The sequence below is a fragment of the Eriocheir sinensis genome, chromosome 30, assembly GCF_024679095.1.
Source record: "Eriocheir sinensis breed Jianghai 21 chromosome 30, ASM2467909v1, whole genome shotgun sequence".
NCBI lineage: Eukaryota > Metazoa > Arthropoda > Malacostraca > Decapoda > Varunidae > Eriocheir > Eriocheir sinensis.
The window spans coordinates 6499839-6521190 of record NC_066538.1 but is presented as its reverse complement, the minus strand read 5'-3'; the positions used below and the strand labels follow the sequence as shown (position 1 = coordinate 6521190).

Sequence of the window (21352 nt, the reverse complement as noted above, 5' to 3'; positions counted from 1 at the left end):
CTGCCATAATGAGGACATTTGGTGATATTCTCCATTTATATATATATCAGTGCATCGAGTCCACTCCACTGAATGATTTCCCTGATTACGCCTTGACTTATATTGTTCTTCGTTTACATTTCTCCACCGTGACTGCAGGTGAGAGTTGGTCTATGCTATTGCCACAGGTGACTGAGCAGTAATCTACGTGGAATATTAATAATAAACTATACCATTTCACATCAGTATTTTTGGAATTCACCACAGATGTTCACGTTTGGTTAACTCTTTAACTCATTTGGGCACTCCTTTGATGATGAGACTCACCACCAGTAGAGAGGAAAGAAAGAGATGCAAGGGGGATGAACTTTGACTCCAGACCTGCCTCACGACAGCCTCTAGCTATGAGTTGCCAGAAGACACGTGCCAGAGAGTCTTCATGTGTGTGTGGTGTTGCCTTCCTTCTGGATAAGCATGAGTGATATAGACAAAATGAAATCATGTCATGTTCTACACCAACATCTCCTAACAAAGTGTAAGCATATGAATGACATACATATCTTCTTACACACTTCTTGAGAATCAGTATTACTCACACTCGTATAATATTCAAATACACTCATATAAGTATTAAGGTACCTCTCATTTTCACAAGTAAAAATTATGCACTTTTAGAAGATTGTAATGTAAATAATTTCACTTATATCAACATGATCTGAATCCCTTGACTTACCATGAATTGCAATGACACAGTAAAAAATGTGTCAATGTGAAGTGAAATTAACTTTACTCAACACAACCTTTATGTGAAATGAGAGACACTTGCATTTAAAAGTCAATAAAGTTAGGGCTATTTGAAATTAACACTACATACAGAGATAACTTAATAAATCATATGGACAACACACACACACACACACACACACACACACACACACACAAAGCTACATTTTTTCCCAAACCCAAGAGAGGACTATATGAATCCTAGAAAATATTACCACTCTACACAAGGTCATGCTTTCTTTAGGCTCGACAGATTACCACCACTTGAAGACATCGCCTCAGCTCAAAGCCAATGTGGAGCTGTACTATAGGAGTGAGTACTGCAGGGTCTTGAAAAGCACCACCACACAGGCACCTCACACAGGCTTCTGCAATGCTGCTGCAGAAGCCACCCAGCATCAGAAGCTTTGACAGTCACGTCACACAGGCCAAATGACACTAATGAAAGCTTCAAATAACCCACAGAATCAAGCACTTCACACAACCCACAGAAGCCACCAAGCACCTAAAGCTTCAATAGTGACACCACACAGACCATTTGACACTATTTAAAGGCTTCGTCAGTCCCACAAAAGCATCTTGCAAAGGCTTCAGAGATACAAGTTGTTATACCAGCACTAAATGATGGTTTAAAAGCACCACTTAATAAAGGCTCTATATTTTTTTAACTTATGCAACAGATCTTAAAGACACTAAGGGAATCACATCACTGCCAACACCAAAGTAAAATGAAAAGGTTTAAATGTACAGCTTGTAGTTTAATAAGTACCATACATGTCTAGGAGCATCATACAACCCTATCATGCAAAGCTGAAGAGAAGTATAGAGGGATTCCTGTACCTCTCAAACCTTTACAACCAAGCGATCAATAGTACTTTTTTTTATGACTATACAGGCTCCACATGCACCTCAACACAGCCAGTACACTCACCAGGCACCACACAGCTGTAGTTGGCATTTTGTGTGCATACGTGGTTCTCTTGGTGAATTTCATCTTTCTCTTCCTCCACCTCCTACTCTTCTCTCCTCTGCTCCTGCTGTGCCTTCTGCTCTCTGATCTTCCTTTCTGCCAAGTCACAAATGCATGTACAAACACAGCTGCACTTGGCACTTGCTCATACAGTATCTTCCCTGACACTGCAGTATAATATCCAATGGTGGATAACCCTTTCCTTCATGCATAAATGTACGGTCAACTTACAGAACGAGTACAAAATATTAACTTTGAGAATCAGCACCAAATTACATGTAGCAGATATAAGTACAGTTAACTGAGACCATTGGTTCATTAAAGTTAATGAATACAGGATAAAAAGGAGTGGGAAAGTATTGGAAGCTACATGAAAAAGAAGATCGGAAACACAACAGCTCAGTGGAGTCCATCTGATAGGTTTCATTTCCAGGAAGCAACAGCAACTCCTTTGTGATGACAGCAATATTTAACTTCGCTCATAATCTTAGTGTTCTTCAATGCTACAATCCATACGACAAAATAGCTAAGGGGCCAGTTCAACAGTTCAACACAGTCATTGTAAGCGCCCAAACCATATTCCCCACAATGATCCGTTATTTCTACTCAATACCAGACACTAAAGAGATTTCCTGTGTGGTTTTCTATAGTTTCCTTCTTTTTATATCAATGCCAAACTCTATAGTACAAGGAATTTTCTTCGTATTTTGTATTTGGTTGGGGAGCTTACAAACGTGCTGTATTGGACTGTAAAACTGGCCCAAGGTGTCTGACCATGGATCACACAATGCCAGGCTCAAATAGTAATGAAACTGAACACTCATCCGCCAGACAGTGATTTGCGGTACTTCAATGGTACAAGCAATATGACAAAATAGCTAAAATGCCTGACCAAGGATGAAATACTAGTGAAGCTGAATACTCATTTGCCAGGTAGTGCTTGGTATCCACTAATTTTTGGGCATCCAGCACACCAATGACTTAACACTTCATGGTAATAATGGTAATGCATACAACTACAAGAGTGACTGGAATAAAGATACTACAGATAAATAACTGTGGAAAAAAATGGATAAGCAACAGAAAAAAAATAGTTAATATCTGGATAAAGAGAGAAGTAATAATAATGCCAGCCTTCTCCCCATTTCCTCCCCCTCCCCCCAATGCCCTGGTTTTGGGGTCAGGCGGGCAGCCGGCAGTGAGGATTGTGACCCCAGACGCTGCTTCCGCCCCTGAAGACCTGTCGATGATGCCCAGGATCAGCTACGACATCTCTGAGTCCTACCTTTGAGGGTCGCTGGCCCCCGCTGGCCACCCTGCCGACGGCACTAACACTGACACCACCACTGACACTACTAACACTCCCGACAACACCACCTCCTCCACAACCACCTCCACTAACAGCACCACCTACTCCACCACTCCCTACTCTTCCGACGTCACTGCCACTCACTCCAGCGACAACACTGCTGACTCATCCCATATCAGTGCGTCTTACCCTGTCGATGTCATCTCTGCTTACCCCACTTCATATCCCATGGCCTCCTACTACCGCACTACCATCTCCTCCGTTGCTACTGACCATACAACTAGAGAGAGAGTTCATGCTATCCGTGATACACCCTCTACAAGACCCACCTATCCCTCTACCCTACCTCACCGTCTCATGATTACCTACCCCACCACTACCACCACTAGTCGAACCTCCCACCACTACCTAACTGCCACCAGCACCCTACCCCACCCCTCAACAGTATCCTCTACCATCCCTTACTCCATCACCACCGCCCCACACTACCCCACCACAACTCCGGTCTCCTACTACTCCAGAACTGCTCCCACTCACCATGTGCCTGTCACCTCCACTTTTTCCAACCCGAGTCACTTTTCCTTCAGCACCATGAATGTTGACTCCTCCCCTGATGATAGGTATTACGAGACACGGCGTAGCAACCCTAGAATTTCCGCATCCCTCACTTCTCTCACTGGCCTCTCCCGAAGACCACACTACCACCATAACCAGGATTTTTGGTAACCCTTTAAAACAGTCATTGTTTGTATATGATTACAGGTTCACTCACACACCCACCCTCTTCCTCTCACCCTAATGATAACATGATCAAGTGATGCTGAGATCAGAATGTCTCGAGTCACACACTTACACTCAGAGGATGTTTGTTGTAGTGTAATCATCTTCCTAAATCTTACACATGCACACTCATACACATAATGCAGAAGGAAAATGTATGCAATATGAACCTCTTCTCTTGTGCATACTAAACAAAGACTGTATTCTATTGTATATTCACTCCCCTCTCTCCTCCTCCTCAACACACACACTTCATACACAAGGAAAACTTACATGGCACAACTGTACTCTACACACACAAAGACTTAAGTGTTCGGTGTTGTATTCACCTTTCTCCCCTTCCATGCTCTACTGGGGGCAAAGGTGAGGCTGGGGCTTAGCTGGGGGTCAGTAACAGAAGCTCCTCATCTGCGCTCAACTCGATGTATCCGAGATACAAAAAAATATATATATAAAAAATAAAGTTCCCATAACAGTCACACAAAGTAAAATCCTAAAAAAAACATAAAAGAATAGAGAACATAGCGTTTAAACTACATGTCTACTGTGAGATAATGTTAGCTTCCCAGTTTATTGTTCTATCCTGTTAAATACTTAAATAATTTACTAACTTTGCATGGTTCAGATTTTAAAGAAATAGAATTACTTTTAAGACGACAAAGTTTACTAGTTATGTGAACAAATCCACATGTATTTATATTTGTTTTCAACTGAAATGTTCTATAAAATTGTGTTTTCTTTCAAATATATATCTGTCTTGACTTGTTAGAGGACCAGATGCACAGCTGCATGAAGTCAACATGATTGCTGATGAAAATATAGTTTTCTGGATCAATTTAAAACTTACATATCTAGGTGCAGCAAAAGGAGCCTGAGTGGTAGGCTGTTATGTCACTGTGCCAATTTTTGTGGCCTGAAATCAGTTGACATTATATTGAAGGGAGATGGACTGAACTAGCTTTGTCCGGACTCTGTATTTGCTGGATCTTGGGTGCTGCCATAACAAACCGAACAACCTAGATGCCCATATTGGTCACAAATATAAGTATAACGAGTAAGTTCAGTCAGTCATGTCTGTTCAAGAAAGGGCTGAAATAATCTTTCTGCATCTCACTAGTGTGTGGTTTTCTGATTACCGTAAGAGCTTCAAAACTGGACTGCATCTGCTGCGGGCAGGGTACTGAGGTGGACTGTGCAAGTGTGATCAACATTGGTTTGGACAGTGTGAATGAATGCCTGACCAATACATTAGGTAACCATTTTGTGGGAAAAGTAATAGATATATTATTTATTAACTTCAGAATTCACAATATTTGGTCTAATGGAAAATGTTTTTAGCATAAATGTAAAAATTTGCTTTTAGCAAGATTTTCTAAAGGTATGGAAACTATTTTGGGGGTATGATGACAAAACAATGTTCTGATTGCATGTTATCTACAATAAAGCATATTTAGTGAAGCCCCACATATAGGATAGGAGTTTTAGTTTACTATTTTTTCCACAATCATGTTGTCAAAAGTGCATTCTATCTAGTTTTACCTTTCATGTCCCTGTGTTCAATGTTGCCTTCGCCTTCCTCCCGTTGAACCAACCTTTGGGTGATGATCAACACTCGCTGCACTGATGCAGTTGTCTGAAACTTATAGAAAATACCTAGTTTTGTAACTCAGTGATAGAATACTAGTTCTAGAGAAACGAAGCTATGTATCTCTTCCTTAAATTAATAAGTGCAAAACCCTGAGATCCTGGGGTGCGTACCCTCAACTTTGTAAAAAGAAGTTAAGTATGTGTGTTCCTCTTTTTAAAAGCACAAAATAGTTTCAGTTGTACCTGGAGAAGATAATCCTTTGATGAATGTTGTACTTGGATCCAATTCTTTTTATATATAAAGTTAGACTTTATTATACCTTGTCTTTCTAGTATTAACAAATGTCATGCAAATATAAATTCTATATTTTCACTAGAAATATATTGAAGTTGGCACTCCATGTTTAAAAGTTATATCCAGTGAGCATCAAAAGAACTCTGCCTTGCTATATGTAAAGACTATCAGTTCCCTTATACTAAACACCATCAAGTACTTGGTGGGAAAGTAGAGTGAGGAATGTAATGCAGGAGTCACACCCATCATAGCAGGTGTGGGTGTGGCAATGGTGATCATTCTTTCTGCTTCCCCTCCCCCCTCATGGTGGTGGTGGGCTGCACACCTCCTACCCACTTGGCCTCAGAAGTCATCACTTAACACTTTTGATATCTTAGGCATGACTCAAAGAAATAATGTTATTCAGTGAGTGTCAAATACTGTCGGAATGAACACGTGGCTTTACCTTAGTGTTAGAGTTTTGTATTCATTTCGTGACCTGCTGGCATCTGTGCATTCCTAGCAAGGGTCTGTCTGAGCACCTTCACTGGGTGGCAGACAGAGGTTGGCTCTCCCTGCTCTGCCTGGCCAATGTAACACCTGTGAGGGACCTTCAATCATGCCTCACTCATGACAACTCAATAAAGTGTTTTGCTACGATCTCACCCTTTCTCCAACCCCTGGAATTAATGATGAGAACAAAGTACAAGTGCATATGCATAGTATGTATGTATGGATTTTTATTCACAGACATGTATCCAGAATATATCATTACAACAATATGCATATTCTTCAGATACTTTACTTCTGAAATATATATTCCATATCAAACTGTGACAGCAGAGAATGGACTAAAATTCTTGTGAAATGGCACACGAAAGATATGTATTCCATACCCTTGGTGAACCTTGTACAAACTGCAGCTCCACCTGAACCATATTTGTTATATATAAGAACACACTTGCCAAACAGTGCAATACAAATGGAATTAACAAAATGCAGTGAAAATAAATGCAACTTGTAAGGATGTCTCTGAAAGTAATCATTTGTAATACTGAAGAGAAATATAAGCTTCACCTCAATTACAGATTTTAAAGCTGAATAAATTTTCCATGGGCACTGTCTAAAGAAGATTTTGTCACTGGGAGCAATACTTGAAAACTATAACAACACATCATAGCCTTGGCTTGAATAATCAACTCTTAACAACATGGAAATTTACACCAGTACATATGTGCATTACCCAAAATTGTGCTGGCATGACTATAGGCTTGTCCCCCACAACACACACCTCACAATTTGCTCTAACCCTCCGATATGACGAGGGGGTAAGGCTCGGGGATGACCCTGGGTGGTGAGGGTACCTTGGATGACGGCAGGACATTCTTCATGGCCAAGACCCACGCCCACTCCCCCTCGACTTTAGCCCTGTCGGGGAAAATCACCATGGTCCCGTCCTCTGTCCCTCGGAACTGTGGGGAGGTGGGGTGGTAAATGGTGATTCTTAGGGTAGATGCTGTGGTGACTTGAATGGAAACTGAACACAACTTGGTCCCAAACTGAGGTTATTTCAATGAAGACTGAACACAATCTCAATCCCCTGAATTTACATTAAGATTGACATGCAAAAAACTACCACAATATTCACACAACTCACTGTTATGACAGGAAAACTTTGCACAAAACTATCACAAACTCTGCATGATGGATGGATTATGTGGAGGATTTATGTGGGCAGAGAGAATTCCACTGAGACTTCTCACCACAGATAAGGGTATGTTTTCCAATTTGTATGTATCATTTTGACTAGTGTTAATCATATAAAAAAATACCACAGAAAAATTAGACTGGTATGAAAATTAAAGTCAAAATAAAGATTGATAGCATCTTTAGTTTGACAATAGTTTTCCATACCTCAAATTAAATTTCCAGTAGTTTCATCCCTGGTGTGAGTACTAATTGGGTTGCTGCATAGGAACAGGCAAACGACACGTTACCTCTCTACTGCTTACCTTAATGTCAATGGTGTGTTGGGTGCTGGTGTAGCCGAGGAGCGTGATGCTGGTGTCTGGGGTGCTCTTGACTGAGGCAAGGGTAAGAACATTCCCTTCTGGCCACTCCAGCACAATGGCATATACCGTGTCTTCCTTACTGGTGAACCTATGGAGGCCAGGGGAAGGAATTACTATAAAATGTAGTAAGTTTAGAGTGTGACATGTAACCTAACTTAACCTATGGAGCCCAGGGAAAGAAAGAGGGGACAATCCAGGCCTCTGAAGCTAAATCTGAATACTCTTTTGGCATCTTCTGTATTCTTGAGGGGAACAGAGTGTTGAAGTAATCTTTTAATTTTTATTCTGTACTTGGTTTCTCCCATTTACAAGAAAAAAATCACATACCAGACTCCAGGCGTCAGGGTGTCATTTTGGATCTTCCACGGGCGGCTGCCATAGATGGCCTCCCCGTTGATGGCCAGCCATGAGCCTATCTGCCGAAGACGCTCCTCCATGATGGGGCAGATGCGGCCTTCCTTGGTGGGGCCGACATTCAACAGCATGTTGCCTGAGGGTGGTGGTGCTGATTAGTTCCAGGTTATGAAACCAACTAAAAAATAAAGAAAAAAAAAAAAAAAACTTTTTTTATTTTTTTTATTTACATGTCAGCGTATCGCGCTGGCAGGCTTTCTTGAGGGGCCTGGATGGTAGTCGACCCCAGCCCGTCATGGCACAGGGAAGTGTTTTATAGTGGTGGCATCTTTTCTTGGCTCATGCTGCCCCCCAAAGCTCATTCTTAGTTCACTTGGACAGTTTCCTCTTGAGTCCGGGTTCATGGGTGGTCTTCAGGACAGCATGTGGGTAGTCTTAAGCCACTTGGTGGTGACTGAAAAATTCCAGGTGGTAGCGGTGGATTCGAACCCGCGTCGTCCATCACGCAGTGAATGCGGGGCCCGCACGCTAACCACTCAGCCACAGCCTACCAAAAATTACACTATCCTATTTTAGAAAGGTAGCAAGGCTAAGAAAAGGAAGACAAGCAGCTTAGTCACCTCCACAGCTGATGGTCGAGGCCATTTCCGTGAGGAGCTCGTGGATGGTGCGGAAGTCTGCCAGAACTGCATCTCGACGGAAAGTCCAGGCAAGGCGGTCAACAGTCAGGCAGTTCTCCCACTTGTGTGGCTGTAACATTCCTGCAAAGCCACAAAAAAAGCATTAGAACACATAATGGCTTTTCTTATCGCTCAGAGCAATACATTCTACACACACACCACACACTACTTATCTCATCTTGCTCACCAGACACTTCACACATGTTTAGTACAAAATGCTGTCATACCTTGATTTACGAGTTTAATTTGTTCCAGAATTTTACTTGCAAACCAAAAAACTGGTAAACCAAAACTGTAAGTAAGTGTAGTACTGAAAACACAAAGATCACACACTAGAGCACAAACATGAGCAGACATGAGAACGCGGGAGCTTTCTCTGCAAGTGTACAAATCAGACTGAGACCCCATTCCCATTGTTTTCCACTCTGAGCGCTCTCGTTTTGCAGCAGACAAAGGGAACCTCTGCCTGCGTCTTCGACTTGTACAAACAGGATGCTCGTATGCCAAGTCACTGATCTTAAACCAAGGCATCTTTAGTGATTTTACTTTGCTCATAAATCAAAACATTTGTAAAGTTAGGCACTTGTAAGCCAAGGTATTACTGTAACAGTAAACTTTGCATTGGTACAAAGGTATAATACTAAAGCAATGGCGTCGTTAGCCTTGGGGTTCCAGGGCTTGAACCCCAAATGTTTTGACTCTAGCCCGGAACCTTTTTTCACCCCCGGGCCATGTGACCCCGTCCCTCCAAAAAATAATAAATAAATATTCTCCTCAGTTTACATTTTGAAGCCATTTACCAGTAGTTTGAGCAGTTTGTAGTTTACTGTGCAATATGCAGAGTGTAGTTGTATGGGTTTATCTGAGATGCATGGTGGTGAACAAAAACAGGTCCCCCCCACATTTTTTTTTTTTCGCTCACTGTAAACTGCAGGCCCTGATGTTTTCCTCTTAGCCCCAAATGTTTTTGAACCCTAGAAATGCCCCTGTACTAAAGCATAATGTTCAAACACAAAGTGTTGGCTCTAGAGTGGGGACAATGTGCAGCCTTGCTAAATATGAATTGGTTACTATGAACTTAAGGAAACCCATTAATCAACTTAAAACCTCAACCAAAACCAGTAAAATGTATCCTACAGTTGTCTTAGTAACTATTGTAGGTTTGGAATAAATAATTATACTGTCTTTGTAACTAAAATATTTCTTCATTGCCCCAGAACATATTAAAATAATTTAATAGTGACCCCTGTTATTTATATGATCCCTTTTCTCTCATGAAAACTGTTGTAGAGGAATCTGCTGAGGAGCAACTGTGTATGTTTGTTACGGGGAGAGATAAAACATCACTTCACACCCACATTGTCACAACTAAAGCTCATTAAAGCTGCACAAAATATATATATATATATATATATATATATATATATATATATATATATATATATATATATATATATATATATATATATATATATATATATATATATATATATATATATATATATATATATATATATATATATATATATATATATATATATATATATATATATATATATATATATATATATATATATATATATATATATATATATATAGATATATATATATATATCTATATAAATATATATATATATATATATATATATATATATATATATATATATATATAAATTAGACAAATCTTGCATTTACCATTCTGAAATGCTATAAGTTTTAATAAGGGAAGAAACTTAATGGTTTAAATTTTCACTCAGTTTGAGCAATCTTTAACCCTTAAAGCGCGGGGCGGGGGTGTCGACACTAGTCGACAGCTGGTGCCTGGGCTAAACCCATAGTGTCGTCTTTTGTCAAAGATAGGGGTCATGCCAGGTTACACTTTTTTCGTATTTTTTTATTTGCCCCTTAAAATGTAAAAGAAATTACAAATTATTTGATATGTATATTATTTATATGTGAGGAATGGAACCCTAGAGTGTTCGTCCCCTTATTTTTCTCCTTCTCAGAGCTAACGATGTCATACCAGGAAAGGGAAATTTATCTTAGAAATTTTTAGAGCCTATATTCTTCCCATTATAAACACTTAATTCTCACAGCCCTAAAGCGTGAGTAATGTATAAGTACTTCTTTACATCACAAAAAACAAAAAAATAAACAGGAATTGTAAGTACAATAAAATGGTTGGAAGCGCATCAGGCAACACCACCCGCTTCAAGGCCGTGTGTAGTTCTCAAAGCTAAACATAATACTATGAAGCTTCCGATGATCGATTTTCGCTTCCGATTACTCTGAACCATAATTTACAATTCCACATGCCTTACTGATTATAGAATCAAGGAGTAATTATCTAGAAGAAAGTAACGTACCTTCTTGTATAATGATTTTTGTTGGAATGTGGACAAATGTTCGGAAAGGCCATTTAATATCTATCAAAAAATACGAAGACGTCAAATTATCCCTCTTTACTGTCAATGAACAACGTTACATACACAAACAAAAATAAAGGGTGTATAAGCCCTCAAAAGAGCATGCGTATATATACGTACTAGGCACTTCCCTAAGAGGTACGTATATATACGTACTAAACACTGTACGGGTTAAACCGCGGGTGTCGACAATAGTCGGCAAGGCATTTTTTGACTTAGTGCGCCGTCAAATTCAATTTGTTTGTGCTAAGGTAGGGTAAGCATGTCATTTTCTTTGAAACAGTACCCAACCAAGCTCCTTTGACTAATAATTGGTCAGTGTGTGCCTTGTATTAGCTTTGAGAAGATGTCCGCTAGACATCCCACCTCTTCTCACCTTCCAGTGAATTTCATCCACACGATGGAGGCCCTTCGACCTCAACACCCATCAATGGCATCAAGAAGGCCTGGAAGTTTAGTTTTTTTGGGTGTGTTTCACATAAACTGTATAAAAGTTATGCTTATTTTTAGTAATTCATAGAAGGGAAATCTACTAGGGGTGGAAAACTGTCAATAAAAATGTACTTTCAGTGATACTACTTCAATATTCCATACTCACTCTACCAATGTTTATATAGTCTTCAACTTACTGTCAAAGGACAGTTAATTGTATGTACTTTACAATGATACTTCATTCAGTCACGTCAGTTAAGTAAGAGTAAAGGTATGAAAAGTTGAAGTGAGTTATGTTTTTGCCTGAATATGCCTGTGTGGGAGGACATGCACGGCAAAACAAGCCCCCGCTTTAAGGGTTAAGGAGAACTGAATGTGGAGTATATAAAGCCCATCAGCTCTTCATAGCAACAACCTACATCTTTTCCTTTTGCATATAAAGATACTGATATAACTAAACTATTTCAACATAATTTTCTATTATGTAGGAACTCAAATATCATTTAAGGATTACTTGTTAGGGAGGGTGGCTTGACCCCAAGTATTCATTACTCTTGATAGCAATTGCAATAATATTCCAAGGTGTTTACTAGCGACTTTATACTGTCTGTCCCAAAAACAGTTTGAAAGTTTCAACTCATCCATCTAAGACAGGAAGCGGTGGCTGAATGGTCAGCAAACAGGCATGGTGTCCTGGAGGACCCAGGCTCAAGTCCTGGCCACCACTACCAGTTGACAATTTTCAGCCATTGCTGAGTGGCCTAGGGCTACCCACATGATGTCTTTTTTTTTTTTTTTTTTTTTTTAAGTTTCTGCCTATGGCGACAAAAAGCTTTCTTGGTGGGGCCTGATGGTTGGCCCCAGTCTGTTGTGGTGCAGGCAAGTGTTTATAGTGGCACCATCTTGCTTGGCTCATGCTGTCCCCCGGAGCTCATTTTTGATCCTCTGTTTAGAGAGAGACTCTAGAGTCCAGGTTGATATGATTTTCAGGATAGCATGTGGGTCGTCTTGTGCCACTCAGCAGTGACTGAAAAATCCCGGCCTGTGACAACAGGCGGGACGTGAACATGAGCCCTCCTGGATGCCACACCCGCATGCTCACCACCCAGCCACAGCCTTGAAGACCACTATAAACCTGGACTTTAGATGAACTCTCTGAAAGAGGATCAAAGATGAGATTCAGGGGAAAGCATGAGCCAAGCAAAATGGTACCTCAATAAAACATTAAATTTTGATTGTGCCAATACGGGGCTGGGGTCAACCAGTGGACCCCACTGGCACCACAGGCCAAATGCTAAAAGAGAAGAAGAATAAAATAATAACACATAGACAATGGTGGAAAAGTCAGGGGATTGTCTCAAGAGATGTAAAAGCCTTCCTATACCACTTATTTCTCTTCTCACCTGGATTGTAGTTGTCGTGGCAGGTGTAGAAGGAGCCGTGGTGACACATGATGCCACTGCCCCACCTGTCATTGACCACCACAGTCTGGTTAACAGGCGAGTCATTGAACAGCCATGCCAGGAAGTGTGTTGAGTTCCAGTACTTATCAGAAGCATCCCAGTCACCGTCACTCCACACAATGTCTGGCTGGTAAATGTTGACCTGGGAGACAGAACAGGAAATTAAGGGTGGTGAAAAAAATGCTGGTTTAAAAGGTAATAGGGGCTTTGTGTTAATACAGTCAGGCCTTGCCAACTTATCAATATGAAAATTAACTTATCAAACAATCCATCAGGAAATCAACTCATCAATTAGGTAACCAAAAAGTTTGAAAAATATAAAATAGCTCAACATGACTCAATCACTATCAAAAGCTGAAGTACAACAAGAAACAGTCAAGCAGTCTGTGACCCAATCTGAACATCAACTCACCAACTCATACAGCTCTGGGAGGGTTTTCTGGGCCACAAAGTCATTGGTGAGGTACTTGTTGGCCTTGTCTCTCAGGTAAAGAGGGTTGAACCATTCATAGAGGGAGTGATACAGCCCAAAGTGGATGTGTGGTGTCTGTGACTTAATGGCATAAGCAAGGTCACCTGTGAGGAGGTTAAGAGTCATGATCATGTGGTTAAATGTGTGTCAGAAAAGTTATCCATCCTTAAGAAAGAAATATTAAAGATAATTATATATAGTCACTTCCTAAAAAGAATCTGTAAATGAATTAAATATTTAAAAATATAAGAGAGATACATAAACCACCCTTTCCAGCTGTATAGAAGCTCATCCCTCTTTATCACACTAGCTCTGAAACATCACCTCAGCTTCTTACAGGTGACATGGGTGGGCTAACAACACCCCTCCACATATACCTGGCCATCCAATGACTCATGACCCATAGACTGACCTGTGGTTTTCCGCCTCTCAGACTATTAAAAGATGCTCCCCACCCTCACTGACAATGACATACTAATACACATGATCCCCAACATTCACAGGGGTTAGAGGACATAATACAGACTACAGTGGGAACATTGTTTTTCGTGAATAATTGACTCACCCAACAGGTAGAGCCCATACTATAAGAAATAACCCCTGGAAGGCACTAAAATACAAAATTCAGATCCAGAAAAGATCCAAGAGAAATCATTTCAGTACCTCAAGGCTGACTAAACAGTATCATTCACTGTTATCTTAGCAAAGCACTGAAATATTCCAAAAGATAAGATCAAGTTTGGTGTCGCGTGGGAAACAACCAATTGACGCCATTGCTGACTGAGAACTTACAGGGATGTTGGCCAAAAAATTTACTGCTGGGAAAACCTTTCCCTGTATCTGTGAATGTAGGTTCTGCAAATGGGGGGTCAGCCATACTCCCTGCACCACCCACCTCACCCCTATCTACTAACAGATAACACAAGCAAATCTGCCAGTGCCCAACCCCCCTCTTTATATCCTAGTTTGTATTTGTAAACTCTCATCCTAATGCCTACCAAGACTAAAGGAGCTATTTTTTTATTTTATTACACACACACACACACAGACAATCCGAACCTCACCCAGCAGGTCTCTCTTTGGGCCCACATCAAGACTGTTCCAGCCCCAGGAGTGCTTTGAGGGCCAGAGTGTGAAGCCCTCGTGGTGCTTGCTGGTCAGCACCACATAACGTGCTCCCGAGGCGTTGAACAATTCTGCCCACTCCTTGGGGTTGTAAAACTCTGCCGTGAACTGGGGCCCAAAATCCTGGTAACTGAAGTCTGGCGGGTAGTTCTTCTTCATGAAGTCCACGTACTGCTGCAATTGTTTCTCTATTTGAAGCAAGCAGAAATAGCATTAAAATAGGAAAAGAAGGAAGAGGTAGTTAGCACTTAGATCACTATGGGAAACGGGTCCTGATTACTGAAGTGAGGTTAGTGGTTTTCTTCATGAACTCCACACTTTTTTTTCACTTAAACCTATTATGGGTATCACAGAGTATTAAAAGGAGGATTGAGAGAAAGTTGCAAATTCATTAAAGGAGGTACTGAACAGTGAAGGGAAAGGAAGATCATGGGTAATTTTTCCTCATAAATTCCACATATATGATTTAAATTTACTTTGAGTCTGGAAATAACATAAAAAGTAAAGTTAAAAAGAAAAATTAACACTAATGAGTATGAGAAATGGAATAATGAAGGAAAAGGAAGGGTTGGGAGCAGTTCGATCTTCATAAACTATACACATAAAAGACTTTGTTGTTGGTAAGAATGTATATTATTTCAAATGAAGATAAAGAGGAAAAGTAGCATAAACCATTAAGAGAAACCGGGAAGAAAATCTGAGAAGGAAAAGAAAGGTATAGTTTTTCCTCATGAACTCCTCTATTTCAATTCTGTTTTAGGGTATAGAAGTAGCACGAGGAAACAAAAGTAATTGGTAAAAGTTATAATTAATCAAAAGACAAAAAGGAAAGATAAGTGTAGTTGTGCATGAACTCAACGCCTTTGCGCATTTTGGGGGAAATCTGTGAATGTGGGAATCCTCGAATAGTAAACTTGCAAATCCGGGGGGACAGGTGTACAGACAAAAGTTAAAATGCTATGAATAACAATAACAGAAACAAATAAAATACAAGCATAATGACAAAAAAAAATTACATGACTCTTCAAAGTGAGAAATACAGATAAAAGATAAAATAAACATAAAGGAGTTGATGCAAGCTGCCTCACCCTGCCAGCGCTCCCAGAACCATGCTGAGCCGTAGGATGGCACGGAGAACACGCCCCAGTGCAGGAAGATCCCAAACTTGGCCTCATCATACCAGCTGGGCAGCGGCCGAGAGTCCAGGGAGCTCCAGGTGGGCTCATACCTGCCCTCGGCCCACCCCACCAAACAGGCTGACAACAGAAAGATGTCAATCTAAATATACTTTTACTTTTACATATATTCCTTCTCTTTCTCCTTACTGTTCTCTTCCTACACCCTTCCTCCTCACTGTCTCTCAACACTTCCTTCTCCTCCTTATTTTCCCCCTACTACTGCAATCCTTCCTCTTTATTTACCCTATATCTTTTCTTCCTCCCTAATCTCTCTACTTCACTAATTCCTCCTCCTCATTCTCTACCAATACTTTCTCCTCCTCCTCCACCTCCTCATTCTCTTTCTACTCCAATTTCTCCTCCTCATTGTCTCTACTTCTCCTATTTCTCCTCCTCATTCTCTTCCAACACTTCTTATATATGAAAAAACTAAATAAGGAATCTTCCCTTTCTTTAATCAAAATGGTCAACAGTACTGATAAGCCTTGTGTGAGTGTCAGGCCTAGAATGATCACCTGATACACTTGTAGATAACCCAGTACACCCTGCCCCCCCACTCTGCCCCTTCCTGGCACCACCCAACCAGTCACGCCCCCACAAGAGTTCTATTACACTTACAGGATGGATGACTGGTTTAAAAGAATATCTGGGAATTAGTAAGTTGATCATGCCACAATTTTGCTTTCATTTGTATTGTCATGCTACATTATATTTATTTATATATTTTCTCTTCTTCTTCTTCTTCTTAATAATAATAATAATAATTGTCCTATCACACATTCTAGGATATTATGTTAAATCTGTAGCTAATAGATTTCCTGAAATGGGTACACAAATTCATTTTTCCTGGGAATTAAATACCTACATTATTTGTAAATATCATAGTAATAACAACAATAATGCTAGTAATAACGATTTTCTATGTACATTGTAAAACAAATTCACGTCAATTTTAGACTTAACGTCATTTGCGTCAACATGTGTAACTGAAGCTCCATGACACCGATCGACACAGGCGTCACCATACTGAAGGGGTCAAGTAACACAATCATATTCATATCACTCTTTAAATTAACCACACGACGAGAACACAACCAAAACTTTACCATACAGACGGCATAAAAACGTGTTGGGGTTACAAGACGCGACGAGGAGCTACCCGGACTACACCTTTTCACCCTCAAATTAAAAAAGTTGAATTTCAAATTTAAAAAGTTGAATTTCAAGTTAAAAAAGTTGAATTTCACATTTAAAAAGTTGAATTTCAAAATTAAAAAAGTTGAAGTTCAAATAAAAAAAGTTGAAATTCAAATTTAAAAAGTTGAAATTCAAATTTAAAAAGTTGAATTTCAAATTAAAAAAGTTGAAATTCAAATTTGAAAAGTTGAAGTTCAAATTTAAAAAGTTGAAATTCAAATTAAAAAGTTGAATTTGAAATGAAGAAAGTCGAAGTTCAAATAAAAAAAAGTTGAAGTTCAAATTAATAGATGAAGTGCAAGTCATAGAAAGAGATATATGTGCATACCTACATATATAAATGCAAATATCCATAAACTTATTTTATATATATATATATATATATATATATATAAATATATATATATATATATATATATATATATATATATATATATATATATATATATATATATATATATATTGTTATGCCGGACGTGTTACTTGGGTTCCGTGTCGCCGTCAGGAGACTCCGTGGGAGGGAGATCTGTAAACACTTTGCACAGCTTCTGTAGTTTAATATTCTTCCTTAGTAGTACACTTCACTTTGACTCTTCACTTACCACTAGCTTACTATGACTGGGACTGCACTCCTCTCGCCCTCTTCTCCTATATATATCCAGAACAGTACAGTCTAGAATGTTACAATATATTTTAAATCATACAAGAACATGTAGCAAAAGTATGTGCGAGTTGGCAACACTTCCCGCCTGGCCCCTGGCCGCGCCGGACGAGGCTTTGCTCCCCGCCCCCCTGCTCGCTCTTCCCGGAGCCTTCTAGAGCCCCATGGACGCCGGGGGAAGCTTCCAGCACAACAATATATATATATATATATATATATATATATATATATATATATATATATATATGAGAAGAGACTGTGGAGGACGTGGTGGAGACAGACGAGAGAGGGGATTAGAAGAGATTTTAGTGATGTCCCAGGGGACTGATTAGTTTGATTAATTTCACTGCCTTGAAGGGGGAGATAGTGTTGCTGAATGTGCTGTGAATGAATGTATGTAATGTGTGATTGTTGTGGCATGATGCATGAAGCATAGCTCAGCATGGTGCAACTCTTCAGTTTGGACAAGAGAGAGGGGGGGGGGGGGGCAGGGCGGGGGGCCCAGCCAGCCGCGGGAGAGGAGGGCAGCAAGGGGGAGAGGGGAGTGGCTGGGGAGGAGGAGTAGGGAGAAGACGTGGGGGAGACTGAGTGTGTCTGGGCGCTGAGCTGCGCGAGCTGCTCGTGTGTGTGTGTGTGTGCGTGTCTGCCGTGCCCCCTGCCTGATTAACTAACTGTTCTACTGTTCTGTGTTGCTGAGTTCTGCTGCACTGCTCTGTGTGTGAGAAATTAAACTAACTAGAACTTAGTGTTTGTGTTATTGCCTGCCTCGTTCTCTCTCTTCTCTCCTCCGGTGTGTGGTGTGGGCCGCTGTGAGAGACTGGTGCCCGTGTGGTAGTTCTGGTTAGGATCACTCCGCCTGCCTGCCCGTGTATGGTTGTGGTAGGGGGGGTGGCGTAACAATATATATATATATATATATATATATATATATATAGAGAGAGAGAGAGAGAGAGAGAGAGAGAGAGAGAGAGAGAGAGAGCGCATACCTACATACATAAATGCATACATCCACAAACTTATATATATATATATATATATATATATATATATATATATATATATATATATATATATATATATATATATATATATATATATGAGGCGCCGCGTGCAATATTGGGTAAGCGCCAACCACGTGGGTTTGGAGTTACGATCATATACTACTATTCTGACCCTGCCTCTTTTATCCGAGCAAGTCGTTTACCCCAAATCAACACTGGAAATAGAGTAAAAAGTCTCGGGAAAAATATATCTCGCTCAAACGTATGGTCCGCGCGAGGTAGGGTGGGCATGCTGGCGTGGAGTAATGGTAAGTCCCCAGCGGGCTCTGAGAGGAAGTGACGCAGTTGCCATGTCTAGCTGATCTAATTAATTTTTCATACAATTTCTAACTTTGATATTCAGTAGCTGACTTAATGTACTTTTGTTTGTTGTACTTTTTATAATTGACTCGTGACAATTTTTAACGAATTATTTCTGAGTGAACATGACTAGCTACATTAATTACAACAATTTGCATTATCTTCCGACTTCCGGCTTCTCTAAATCCCAGTAAATCACAATACGAGTAAAAAAAAAAATATATACTTCTGGTGGATTTTCTTCTTTTTTCAAAACCCAGGGTGTCTTTGTTTTTTTGTTTTTGTTTCTTTTTTTTTTGCGCTTTGTACAAAACACGGGCAGTTTTGTCTTTACATAAGCTTCATTTTGGTATCAAAATGATGATTCTAGCTTTTAAAACAACAAAAAAAATTGCAATTTGAAGTTGCAAAAACTTCAACTGCGATTTCTGAGGTTCTTAAAAACTGTCGCTTACCCAAATATTGCACGCGGCGCCTCATATATATATATATATATATATATATATATATATATATATATATATATATATATATATATATATATATATATATATATATATAGATATATATATATATATATATATATATATATATATATATATAATAATAAGTTTGCGGAAGTATGCATTTATGTATGTAGGTATGCACATATATCTCTTTCTATGACTTGCACTTCATCTATTAATTTGAACTTCAACTTTTTTTATTTGAACTTCAACTTTTTTAAATTTCAAATTCAACTTTTTAAATTTGAATTTCAACTTTTTTAATTTGAACTTCAACTTTTTAAATTTGAATTTCAACCTTTTTAATATGAAATTCAACTTTCTTAATTTGAAATTCAACTTTTTTAATTTGAATTTCAACTTTTTTATTTGAACTTCAACTTTTTAAATTTGAAATTCAACTTTTTAAATTTGAAATTCAACTTTTTAAATTTGAAATTCAATTTTTTTAATTTGAAATTCAACTTTTTTTAATTTGAGGTTGTGTAGATTATCATGGAGCAAAATTACTTATCCACCGCCCGTGAGACAAGAACACCTGCACACACATGAGACTCCTTTATTATGATCCACGTTCACGCGACATTGCACATTATCTCCTTAGTGACAGGTGTGAATCAAGGACAGTTTGTGTGGACACGTGTTGCTAGGCGAACCGCGGCCATCAATACCACGCCAAGGTGTTGCGAGAAATACCTCATGCCAAAAATAAGTCGCTCTGCTGTCCACCACACATACGCACTATTATAGGGAATACACAGCAGGAAAATCTATTAATTTGCCTGGTTTTGCTGTAGTTAGTCCACCTGTGATCTGTGTGAATGGTTTATATTGCCCGCCAAATAACACACCAGCAGCTAGCAGATCAAACAAGCAAGAACCGAGTTAAAACATCAACGAGGGATAACTCTTTCTATTAAAATCTAACCAATTCGTTTGTTTTAAAGCCTTCTCTTCATTGAAAGTGTTGCTTGAGCCATGTACTGGAGCCGAAACGGGACAATTAGATGGCAGTGAATGAAGTATAGAAAAAGTAAGTTGAACCTCCCTACGAGCTGGATTCCTACACCACAGCCTTGTCACGCCCGCTCCGCCTTCTCAGAGCTTCCAGGAAGTTATTAATGCGTTGAATCAAGCAAAAACACTCTGTATATTCACCGAGGAGGCAGGAGAGGAGGGTGAGAAGGGTAGACATCGTAGCGGCGTCCCTGCTCAAGTGTAATCAGCTGATAGCCGCGAAGGTTACGTCCACGCGTTTGCAGGTGCTTATTTCTCTCCTCTTCCTCTTCTTCTTCTTGTGGTTCTTGCCAGTTATTGCCATTATCCGTCGTTTTTTTCCTGTGTTTCGTTCATTTCAAGATTTGCTGCTTGGACTTTTCTGTTATTTTTATATGCGTGTTTTTTGGATTCTTTTTCTTTCTCTATTACCATTTCTCCTCCTCATCTTCCTCTTTCTTCTGGTGATACCCTTATCGGTCAGTGTTTCTTTTTTTCATTTTCTGTGGTTTGCAAAGTATGTATGAGTTATGCTCTTCTATCTCTCTCTTGAAATAGGCCATTTGTTTTGATTAATACTTACCATATAGCGCCCGAGCTCACCACGTACTGTACGCCCGCACCTTAATTTGAGAAATCTTCAGTCATTCATCACTCATGACAAGTCAATTATTAAGTGTTTTACTATGATATCTCACCCTTTCTCCCATCCCCGGAGTTAATTATGAGGGCTATATAAGGGACATT

At 39.6% G+C, this 21352-nt stretch overlaps 2 protein-coding genes across 5 annotated transcripts in view; one reads left to right on the top strand and one right to left on the bottom strand.

The window, feature by feature from the left end:
- The window catches only part of LOC127005514 (gamma-aminobutyric acid type B receptor subunit 1-like), a 28219-nt gene extending 21877 nt beyond the window's left edge, over window positions 1–6342 (top strand). For 2 of the 4 annotated variants that reach the window (XM_050874432.1, XM_050874430.1), the window contains exons 18-19: window positions 1007–1075; window positions 2917–6342. In XM_050874432.1, coding sequence (XP_050730389.1) covers window positions 1007–1075; window positions 2917–3023 — 176 coding nt within the window. In that variant the 3' untranslated portion in view covers window positions 3024–6342. The remainder of the gene's footprint in view (window positions 1–1006; window positions 1076–2916) is intronic. The other 2 variants (XM_050874433.1, XM_050874431.1) reach the window with 2 other exon arrangements.
- Window positions 6343–6405: 63 nt separating this feature from the next.
- LOC127005519 (alpha-L-fucosidase-like) lies at window positions 6406–20925 on the bottom strand. The gene is made up of 9 exons (XM_050874437.1): window positions 20768–20925; window positions 15795–15962; window positions 14646–14894; window positions 13522–13685; window positions 13050–13251; window positions 8729–8869; window positions 8082–8244; window positions 7695–7842; window positions 6406–7154 (listed from the first exon to the last, which is right to left on the bottom strand). Exons 1-9 carry the CDS (start codon window positions 20802–20804, stop codon window positions 6987–6989), a joined length of 1440 nt encoding a protein of 479 aa, XP_050730394.1. The 5' UTR covers window positions 20805–20925; the 3' UTR covers window positions 6406–6986.
- Window positions 20926–21352: the final 427 nt, after the last annotated feature.